This window comes from Rhincodon typus, chromosome 28 (genome assembly GCF_021869965.1).
Source record: "Rhincodon typus isolate 14 chromosome 28, sRhiTyp1.1, whole genome shotgun sequence".
Lineage (NCBI taxonomy): Eukaryota > Metazoa > Chordata > Chondrichthyes > Orectolobiformes > Rhincodontidae > Rhincodon > Rhincodon typus.
The window spans coordinates 6,796,080-6,808,143 of record NC_063359.1 but is presented as its reverse complement, the minus strand read 5'-3'; the positions used below and the strand labels follow the sequence as shown (position 1 = coordinate 6,808,143).

Sequence of the window (12,064 nt, the reverse complement as noted above, 5' to 3'; positions counted from 1 at the left end):
GGAGCCTTGGTTTAGCATCTCATCTGAAATCTGACATCTCATATTCTGCAGTGCTGCAACGATACTGCATTGAAAGATAGTCTTGATTTTAAGCTCTGTGCAGGACTTGAAACCATCAACACAGAGCCGAAGTGTTTTGTCGGGACAGAGCTTTAAACTGGAAGCTACTTTGACAGATCTGGCCATGGCGCTCTTGAAATTTACGGTAGATACCTGAAAAGCAAAATGTTTCTATCCCAGCACCAACAACCTTCATTTGTATAAATCACACAAACTACAAAACCAGAAATATTACCTGTTGGAAAATCTTGCCTCCCCAAATTTAAATATCCAATTTGCTTACAAATTGTACCAAAACAAAAGGAGTTAAGTATGGAGGAGTCTGCATATCTGAAGAATATAATAAATGCAAAAACATTTCAACATGCCTATCATAGCACTCAGCTGAGCACACTTATTGTGTTACAAATGATAGACAGGCATGGATTTAGACTTTGACTAAAAAAAGAGTCACGAGACAAATATTTGTAGCACTTTTCAAAAGGATATTCCTTTGAAAGATTGGGAGGACACTCAAGAACTGATTTATAAATGAAATAAATAGCTAGGTTTTGAGGGCAAGCACACAGACCACAAGAATCTGCTGGCAGTATTCCTCGATCAACAGTTAGCAAAACCATTTCAGTCAAACGTGATTAAATTTTTCCCAATGGCTGGTTTCTAACAAAGGTGCAGCAGAGGTTAATAGCAGGGCATAGTAACATATATTACAGTGAGATTTAGTTAAGAGAACCATCAGCAAAATAAAAAAAACTCAACATTTTCCAAAGACTGGCATGTCATTAAGCAACTGAAAACTTCTAATCAAAGAGTTAGTCAAGCTAACCAGGTGAACTTGATGTACCCAGTTATAATTAACAATAAATTAGTTAGCCTTCAACCTTTGATTCCCACCACATGATATCACAAAAAGGCTGAAGGCATTGGATACTGGAAGAGCCATGGGCCCTGACATATTGCAGCAATAGTAATGAATACTTGTGCTTCCAAACTAGCTGTGCCCCCAGTCAAGTTATTCCAGTGTAGCTACAATACTGGAATCTACTCACTAATGCAGAAAATTGCACAGGTATGTCTAATGTGCAAAAAACCAGCACAGAACTAACCCAAACAATTACTGCCTCCTCGGTCTATTCTCAACCACTGGTAAATTTGTCATCAACAGTGCTATCAACCAGTATTTACACAGCAGTTAACCTGCTAACTAACACCCAGAGTACCTCCACATTCACTCAGCTCCACTCGTCAGTACAGTCGGAGCCCAAAAATGGAGATGGAGCTGAATTCCAGAGCAGAGAGGGGAGTGACTTCACTTGACATTAGGCAACATTTGACTGAGTGTGATGTGAGGAACCCTAACAAAATCAAAAACAATGGGAAGTAGGTGAAATTCTTCATTTGTCAGATTCAGAATTGGCACAAAGTAAGATGGCTGTTGGAAGTGTAGCACCTCAATTTCAAGACATTGCGTAGAGGTTCCTTAGAGTAGTGTCCTGGGTCCAACCAACTTCAGCAATTACCTTCCCTCCATCCTAGACATTTTTCACCAATCTGTTCAGATACATTACGACACACATCTGGAGCAGTTGGGATTTGAGACTCCCTGCTCTGAGATAGGTACCACTGCATCACTGTAGCCCACAAAACAATACCAGTGCCTCAACAAGGCTGCATACTCAGCCCCTTACTATACTCATTATACACTCACGACTGTGTGGCCAATCTGCTATAACCCTATTTACAAGTTTGCTGACAACACCACCGTACTGGGTCCGATCTTAAACAACGGCGAGACAGAGTACAGGAAAGAGATAGAGAAATTAGTGGCATGGTGTAAAGACAATAATCTCTCCCTCAACATCAGCAAAATGAAGGAGCTGGTCATCGACCTAAGGAAGTAGTGGGGAGGACACTTGCCTGTCTGTACCAATGGTGCTGAGGTGGAGGTAGTCAAGAGCTTCAAGGTCCTAGCAGTAAATATCACAAACATTCTGTCCTGGTCCATCCACGTTGACACAGAAAGCACAACAATGTCTCTATTTCCTCAGAAGGCTAAGGAAATTCAGCAGGCTCACAACAGCTCTCACCAATTTTTACAGATGCACCAGAGAAAGCATCTTAACTGGACATATCACAGCTTGGAATGCCAACTGCTCTGTCCGTGGCCGAAAGAAATTACAGAGAGTTGTGAACAGAACCCAGTCCATCACGCAAACCAGCCTTCCATCCACTGACTCCATCTATACATCCCACTGCCTTGGGAAAGCGGCCAACACAATCAAAGACTCCTCTCACCCTGGTTATACTCTCTTCCATTGGGCAGAAGATACAAAAGTTTGAAAACATTACTGAAAGATTCAAGAACAGCTTCTTCCCCACTGTTATCAGACTTTTGAACAGACCTCTCATATTAAAGTTGACCTTTCTCTGCACATTCTCTGTAGCTGTAACACTATATTCTGCATCCTTTTCTATTACCCTGATGTAATTATGTAAGGTATGATTTGCCTGTAACATGCAAAACAATGCTTTTCACCGTATCTCGATATATGTGGCAATAATAAATCAAATCAAAAATCAAATGAAACTATCTTACATGCCTGGTCAACTTATAGTTAAGTTAATCTATCTGTTTACATGTTACGACACATACCCAGTAGACTTGAACCCCGACCTTCTGACCCAGAGTTAGAGACACTACTACTGTGCTACAAGATCCTACATTTTCTCTCCATCATAAGGTTAGAAGTGGTGGATTTATCTGAAATTCCACAATGTTTAGCATCATTTGCGACTCCTCAGAGAGGTAAACAGGTCACATCCATGTGCAGCAAGACCTGGGCAACTTTCAGGTTTGGGCTGATAAGTGGCAAGTTCACACCACATAGGCGTCAAGCAATAACCACCTCCAAACAGAGACAACCTAGCCATTTCCCTTTGAAATTCAATGGCATTACCATTGCTAAATCCCCTATAAACAACACTTGGGGGTTACCATTGACCAGAAACTGAACTGAACGAACCAAAGAAATACCATGGCCACAAGACTAGGTCACAGCCTGGGGATTCTGAGGTACGTAACACACTTTGTGCCTCCCCAAAGCATGTCCACCATCTACAAGGCACAAGTCAGGAGTGTGATGGAATACTCCCCACTTGCCTGAACGAGTTCAGCTCCAAAAACACTCAAGAAACTTGACATCATCCAGTACGAAGTGGCCTAGTTGACTGCATCCCATCCACTACTTTAAACATTCTTATCCTCCACTACTGATGCACAGTGGCAGCAGTGTGCCCCATATATGAATTGCCCTGCAAAAGCCTACCGTTCCTTCAAAACCACCATCCAAACATGCAAAACACACCAATGAGAACGACGAGGGCAGCAAATACATGGGGACACCACCAACTGCAAGTTCCACTTTAAGCCAGATCCTGACTTGGAAATATATTGCCTCTCCTTCACATTCCTCCTTTACTAATGGCACTGTGGGTCCACCTACACCTCATGGATTGCAGCAGTTAAAGGCAGCATCTCATCATTGCCACCAGCTCAACAGCAATTAAGGACAGACAACAAATTCTGACCCAGCCAGTGATGCACATATCCTGTGAAATAAAGTTTTGATAAAAGAAAGGTTAAGTTAGATTTTGACGAACTCTCCCTGTCTGATTCCTCCCTCACTGCAGCTAAAAGTGCTGAATACTCTGACTAATGCTTTTTTTTCTATCTAGGTCTGGTCAATAATTCACTAACAGTGTTTTAACAGTATGTGGATGGGTGAGTGAATAAAAGAGCCACCACCATACAATAAGCTGTGAGCTGAGTTAACAACAAAACAGGTAAGAGTGAGACCAGGGGATGACAATGAAATAGAATTATCAAATAACTGCAGCACAGGAGGAATCTATTCAGATGTCCTGTGTGTGCTGGCTCTCTAAATCAGCAAGTGAGCTAATCTTTAAAAGAAACCTGTTCAGTTGTGTCACGACACACCTCCAGCACAGGTTGAATCCAAACCTTCTGGGACAGAGGTAGGGACACTACAACAGTGCCACAAGACACAAGCTTGGATGTTTGAGGAGCAGTAAATCTCTCAGAAAAGAACACAATTTGAACAAGCAACCTTCTAATCTGGAGTCAGATGCTCCACTGCTGTCCTGCCAACCCAGTTGGCACCAAGCTAGTCTCACCCAGCCTTTCCCCAAAGCCTCGCAAATTAGGAGGTCAAAAAGATTCCTCTCATGTCAGTGTTGCTTCTTTTGCCAATCCCCTTGAACTAGCATCCTCTAGTTCGTGGCCATTTCACTGATGGGAAAAGTTTCTCTCTAATTATTTTGTCCAAATCACTCATTATTTTAACCACCACCACATCGCCTTTCAACCTTCACTGCTGTCAACGGGAATAACCCCAACTTCTCAATTCTATTCAGGGAAGTGAAATCCTTCATCTCTGCCATCATTCTTGTTGATCCTTTCTGCACCCTCGCTTAAGGTCACAGTATCTTTCATTACATACAGAGACCTTGATCAGATGGGCTGCGGAGTGACAGATGGAGTTTAATTTAGATAAATGTGAGGTGTTGCATTTTGGAAAGGCAAATCAGGGCAGGACTTATACACTCAATGGTAGGGCCCTGGGGAGTGTTGCCAAACAAAGGGATCTTGGGGTGCAGGTTCACTGTTCCTTGAAGGTGGAGTCACAGGCAGACAGAGTAGTGGAGAAGGAATTTGGTACAGTTGCCTTTATTGGTCAGGGCATTGAGTATGGGAGTTGGGAGGTCATGTTGCGGCTGTACAGGACATTGGTTAGGCCACTTTTGGAATGCTGTGCTCAATTCTGGTCTCCCCGCTATAGGAAAGACATTGTGAAACTTCAAAGGGTGCAGAAAAGATTTACAAGAATGTTGCTGGGGTCAGAGGGTTTGAACTATAAGGAGAGGTTGAATAGGCTGGAGCTATTTTCCATGGAGTGTCAAAGGCTATGGGGTGACCTTATAGAGGATTATAAAATCATGAAGGGGATGGATAGAGTGAATAGTCCAGGTAGTTTCCACAGGGTGGGGGGAGTCCAAAACTACAGAGTATAGGTTTAAGGTGAGAGGGGAAAGATTTAAAAAGGGACCTAAGGGGCAACTTTTCCACATAGAGGGTGGTGCATGTATGGAATGAGTTGTCAGAGGAAGTGGTGGAGGCTGGTACAATTACAGCATTTAAAAGGCATCCGGATGGGTATATGAATAGGAAGGGTTTAGAGGGATATGGGCCAAATGCTGCCAACGGCACTAGAGTAATTTAGGATATCTGGTCGGCATGGATGAGTTGGGCCAAAATGTCTGTTTCCATGCTGTACAGCTCTTTGACTGTAGGACTGACAGGACATGATATTCCAGCCGGGGCAGAAGCAGTATTTTATGGAAGTTCACAAGAATCATAACTTCATAAGAAGCAGGATTCAGCATTACACTGGAGACACAGGACTTCTGATAACTGCATTACAGCATCCAGATTCTGAGCGACCTCACATCAGAGTCTGGCGACTGAAATATAGGGCTCATAAAATCTCACACTAACCTGCCAGCTTGCTTTAATAGTTCCTCAGTCTTAAACATTAAACTAGTGGTTACAGCCTGGACTGAGGTGCAGGGAGCTGAATGGTAGTGACTTGATAGAGGTGGACAAAATGATCAGAGGTATAGATAGAGTGGACAGCCAGAGATTTTTCCTAGGGTGGAGGTAGCTATTACAAGGGGGCATAGTTTTAAAGTGAGTGGAGGTAGATATAGGGGAGACGTCAGAGGTAGATTCTTTACTCAGAGAGTGGTAGGGGCGTGGAATGCATTGCCGGAGAGGGTAGTGGAGTCAGCCTCATTAGGGGCATTTAAGCGGCTATTAGACAGGCATATGGATGATAGTATAAGGTAGGGGTGGAGGTTAGATAAACCTTAGGTTTAGGGTAAAAGTTCGGCACAACATAGTGGGCCGAAGGGCCTGTACTGTGCTGTACTGTTCTATGTTCTAAGGCTTAGAAACAGTCTGTAAAATTGTCAGAATGATGTTCACATTGACTTCCTTGACTTCAATACACAGTCCATAAGACAGAATGGTGCTCCAGTAACAGCAGAATTTAATCTGAATCTGTCCACAACACTGCAGGATACGTTCAGAACACATGCTGAAGTGTCTCTGATTTTAAACAACAAAAATCATGATGTGCGAAATAAGGGGGAGCAGATGTAGGACTGAGTTGAGGAGGAAATTCTTCGCCCAAAAGGTTGTGAATCTGTGGAATTTCCTGCCCAGTGAAGCAGTTGAGGCTACCTCATTGCATGTTTTTAAGGCAAAGATAGATAGATTTTGGAACAGCAAGGAAATTAAGGGTGATGGTGAGCAGGCGGGTAAGTGGAGCTTACTCCAGCCATGATCCTATTGCATGGTAGAGCAGGTTCGAGGGGGCCAGATGGCCTACTGCTGCTCCTATTTCTTATGTTCTTATGTGCATTGATGTTGAAGCCCAACAGCTTCGACTATGTTTATTGACATTTCATTCATAAGGGCGTAGGTATTTGATTCCCATGGAGAGCACAGTTTTCAAAAGAATTAAAGGTTACTTCTGTAAGGATTGCCGAATGGGACTGAATATTGTCAAAGCAGTTTATTAAAGCACAGACAATTACCACTCAGGTATGAATCCAAAACTCACTGTGGATAGGATTTCCTAGACCCATAGGAGGTGAAAATAATACGGTTTTGGTGAATTTAAACAGGTAAGGGTCAAAAAAAATCAGATTCTCACTTTCAAGAAGATGTTTCAGTTATGCTGAAAAAGGCACAATTTTTCTGAAGCTTTTCATCCTGACTGTTCACAAGAATACTAATATAAAGGGAAATAATGTTCTTTTTGTTCTGTATGAGAAGATTACTTTGATTGATTAACAAGCAGATTCTGATTAGCAAAGAATGCACTAATTAAATGATGACTGACAGCTAACTGCCCACTTTGTTTAAAGCCAAACCAAGCAGGTTGACTCTGATTTGTCAAGCGTTTTCTCTGAGGCATGAACCACAGAATCATTGTTGCCTGTTTTGTTTAATTGAAAAGCACAGATATACATTGTCTAACAATCCGCAATGAACACAGCCATATGTATTAATCAAACTAGCTTCCAGTAAATGCAACTGCGCCATATTCTGAACCCCAATGACAGTCTTAAATTGATTTTCTGCATAATTCTCAGCACAGTCTGGATTATTTAGCAAATATTGTGAAATCATGGAGTCATGTAATGTTGAACACTGCGTTTAGAGTTTTTTAAGCTTGTGCTGGTTGGTCTACTGTTGGTACCTTACTTGTTGCAAAAAGCCAAAGGGACATACTATTTGATACAACCTGCCAACCATTGGAAGGTATGGCTTACATATCTACCCTGACAGTTGCACTAAAATTCATATTCCATATTAGTCATTTGAGCGTTAGACAGAATGTCTTTGATGGCTGGAAGGTAGCATTCTTTCAGCAGCAAACACCACTTTTGATGCTACCTATTACTCAAATTTTTGAGTACCTTAGGGTAGTATAAATTATTCTGAGTATTTTTCAGGCCCAAAACTGATGCCCTTAAGCTCGTTCATGAGTTTGTGTAAATGCAGCAAGAAATGAACTAATCAAGATACTCACTATTTCACTGCATCCTTATTTCAGCATCAAGTAAGCAGGTGGCTCAGGCCCTGTTTTTGAGGGTGCCAATAAGACCAATCTTCTAGTGTGTGGAGTTGTAGGAAACCCAACCTGTATATGGCTCAATGAAGTTAAGCTTGCTATAAAGAGCTGTTGAGAACGGCCTGGTAAACTTCTCAACCAATACATCAAGGCAAGGGAACTCCATGTGACAGCTTGCTCTATTTGAAAGCTGAATTTGAGCACAGGATGGAGCCCATTAAGACATGTAAGAAAATTCTCACATGCAGCTGCAAACTCAAATATAGCAAATATGTCATTTACTTATCAGAAAAATGCAAGGCTCCATTTACCAACCAATCAGCATGCTCTTCTCACATCATAAAAATTATATCCATTTTACATCGGCATTCTTATGAATTGTCCCGAGCAGCGCAAGATGAAAACTTTCGACAAAATGTATTTTTATTCAGATTCCGTACTATCAAACTACCAGATTAACTTTAGCTATGAAGTTGTCTCAGTCCAAATGCAGATTGACAGCGGGTGTTAAAGAGCATTGACATCTCATTAAAACTAGAGTTCTTGGGGCACAACAGTAGTGTACCTACCTCTGGGCCAGGAGACCTGGGTTCCAGTTCCACCTGCTCCAGGGCTGTGTAGTAATATCTCTGAACTGGGTTGATTAGAAAATATCCTAAAAGTCTAAGTCCACTGGAATTAAGTCAGCCTTCCCAATTAATTTCTGCCCAGTACCTAAACAAACATAATGGATGTGTATCTGGACACCTTCATTTTACGTAATATGGTTTACAATCATCGTTCTATCAGGGTGCATTCCAAGTACTTTTGACTCCAAAGGATCAGAGAGGAAGAAGGCAAGCTGTGTCCCTGCAACATCTGAATAATGGGCTTGGGGACAAAATAGGCAAGTCAATGGTCATACAGAGAAGATCAACTAAAATGGAGGCTGGTTGCAGGGTCACAAGGTGGCAAAATGATAAGTAAGGTACAAAATGGAGGGGAGGAATTTAGTGCGTCACAGTGGGAAGGTTGAACATATTAATTTGAAGTATGAAATAGAATCTCATTATCTTATAGTTAAAATCAACAACACTCTCCACTTCTGATTTAGAAATGGCTGTCCCCAAATTGGGAGGAGGGTTTTTTTTTGGGCGGGGGAGATGGATTTGCAGATAAGAATTTTGGCTAACTGAAAGAGAATGATTAATCATGAGTTTGATACATGGAGAATTGTGATCAGCTGGTTTCAATCCCACATATCCAACATATCAACATAATTCATGCATCACATTCCAGTGAGATTATGGCATCAGAGGACATCGTAGTTTGATTTTCAACTCATCATATCAAAGATATATGCAAAGCCATAGTGCAAGAGAGAGATTTTTAATCCTTAACATGCCTTGTTGGAGCAGTTCAATCCTCACAAGATCTGCCAGTCTAGCATTCCAGCTAGAAGCTGCTGCCAGATACAGGAAAGGATTGGGAGCGAGGTGGAGGTTAAAGGTTCAATAGGTTGCTGGCTGCTCACGCTTGCCCAAGGCAAGGTTACAACTGTACTGCTGTAAGCTGCCTGTTGGATGAGATTACTCGGGAGTCTAGATTCAAGAGGTCACATTCCAAGCATATGGGGTACGTCATTTAGGAGTGAGATGAGGGGAAATGTTTTCATCCAGAGGAAGGTGAGTCTGTGGAATTCTCTGCCACAGACAGCTGCTGAGACGGATTGAATACGTTCAAGGCATTAGTTCTTGTGGCTAAAGGTACCAAAGGATAAAGGGAGAAAGCAGGAACAGGTTACTGAGCTGAATGCTCAGCCATGATCATACAGAATGGCAGAACAGGCTCGAAGGGCTGAATGGCCAACTCTTGCTCCTCTTCAGGTTTCTATCATTTGATCACATGACAAATGGCCATGTGACACCTGATTATGTGACATCTGACCACTTATCAAAGTTGGGTCCCTTTGTAGTCTAGAGTCAGAGAGACGTACAGCATGGAAACAAACCCTTCACTTCAGCTTGTCCATGCAGACTAGATATCCTAAATTAATCTAGTCCCATTTGCCAGCATTTGGTCCATGACCCTCTAAACCCTTTCTCCCGTCCAGATGCCTTTTAAATTTTGTAATTGTACCAGCCTCTACCACCTCCTCTAGCAGCTCGTTCCATACTTGCACCACCCTCTGTGTGAAAGAGTTACCCTACAGGTCCCTTTTAAATCTTTCCCCTCTCACCTTAAACCTATGCCTTCCAGTTCTGGACTCCCCTACCCTGGGGAAAAGTCCTTGACTATTCACTTCATCCATGCCCTTCATGTTTTCATAAACTTCTATAAGGTCACCCCTCAGCCTCCAACAATCCAGGGAAAACAGCCCTGGCCAATTCAGCCTTTCCTTATAGCTGAAACCCTCCAACCCTGGCAAATGTCCTTGTAAATCTTTTCTGAACCCTTTCCAGTTTCACAACATCTTTTCAATAGCAGAGAGATCAGAACTGAATGAAATTTTCCAGAAGTGGCCTAACCAATGTCCTGTATAGTTTTGCTTGTGGTTTAAGTTTAATGACAAGCAGCTGCTGTGTGAGAAGTTTCTAAGCTTGACAAGGCAAGTGTGAGCCAATGAAGAGAAACAGAGGACAGACATGAGGGCAAACCAGGATATGGCTACAGTCTAGCACTAGTACTTTAAACCCAACACCTGTGAGCTTTAGTTAAATCCTGCAGTTTGGAAGTTTAGAACAATGAATGAGAGGCTGGGGGTATGGTTAAGATGGACGTCCTGTGCTGTACAAATAAATGGAGAGCCCAGTACAGCATAGCAGTGACAGCAGGACCATTAGGGTGATGTATCAAAGTTTAAGCCTATATATAGGGAATATGTCATGTGCCATGCACAGATTGAAGATGCACAGATTTCACTAGATTGAAGATCGAGTGTAACTTATTACTGCCTGCAGGATTGCACAATCGGAGAGCATTTTGGAAATATTAGCGTTTAATCATATGGAATGGGTGAATTATCTAGACTGTACAAGTGCCAGATGATGCATTGTGTGCAGCTGGGGATCCCAGGTCTGGGAAAAGGTGGCAACCCATTGTTACAGAATGACGGTCAAGGTCTGGTAAAATGGACAGTCACAAATGGGGGTGGCTTGGTCAACCAGTGAGAGATGATCAGGATTGATCCATAGGCTGGGAGCATGTCAAGCAAGTAAAGCTCTGGGTCCAGGGTCTGTCACTAGGCAGATGAAAGGTGAATAAAAGGACACTGGAACAGGGGCAACACAGGAATTCTGAAAACAGTGCTACAGTTATGGAGAAAGATGAATGACACAGACCAGCTCTATTATAGGTTCTAAATCGTATTGTCTATCCAACAGGATACCATTTCCCCAATCCCTAACTTGATTCTCCATCAGATCTTTGTTTCCTCTCTCTTCTACATAGATACACAGAAACAACCCAGCAGAGTCAAACACTAAGACAGATAAACAGCATATTACATTCTACCAGAGATGGGCAAGGAGGTGATTTTTTTTTTAATTGGATAGAACTTCTGTCAGAGGCTGATGAACTTCTGTCCACCCAGAGGCCTCTGTCAATGATTATATTCAAGACAAGAGATCAACACATGTCCTTAGTGACCAGGGATGTGCAGGCTAGGTGGGATTGTCCTGGGTTAGGGTATGGGTGTGGTCAGGATGGGATGCTCTTCAGAGGGTCATTGTAGACTCGACGGGCCGAATGGCCTACTTCCATACTTTCGGGACACAATGATTCTAAGAACTGCAAACCAAATCCCATCAGAGTGTTATAACCAGTCACATCTCCATCCCCCTTATAGCCCAAATAGAGGCAGAGCCCTGAGATACTCACCGCGTCTCCCCCGGTGTCAGGGACCTGCAAAGAGCCAGGAGCAACTCCTGGCTGCCGGGATAGTCCAGGAAAGAGCGGACCAGCTTCTCCTTGTCCCGGTGCAGGTCCAGCAACAGACCGTCCACCGTCTGCTGGATCCGGGCCGGCTCCGCGCACAGCAACTGGGCAAACTCAGCGTGAGACTCCGCAGCTCCACACCGTGACATCCCCGGGAGAGAAACAACAGAATTAGGAGTTTAACCTCTTTCAACACCGCACCACCCCCCCACAACAGAGAGTGAGGTTCCCCTCCAGCCCCTCAGTCAGTGCCACACTCGTCAATTCCAGGCAGTGTGTTTCACGCATGGGAAATTACACAGCGGGAAGAGAGCACAGTCACACTCTGTGCTGCCCAGCACTCTGACTCTCCCAAGCTGTGGCACATA

General features: G+C 43.0%; 1 protein-coding gene across 1 annotated transcript in view; it reads right to left on the bottom strand.

Annotated features, from left to right (window-relative positions):
• LOC109932915 (usherin-like) overlaps positions 1–12,064 on the bottom strand; it is a 76,849-nt gene extending 64,785 nt beyond the window's left edge. The window contains exon 1 of the mRNA XM_020531987.2: positions 11,640–12,064. Within this exon, the coding sequence (XP_020387576.2) occupies positions 11,640–11,845 (206 nt within the window). The 5' untranslated portion in view covers positions 11,846–12,064. The remainder of the gene's footprint in view (positions 1–11,639) is intronic.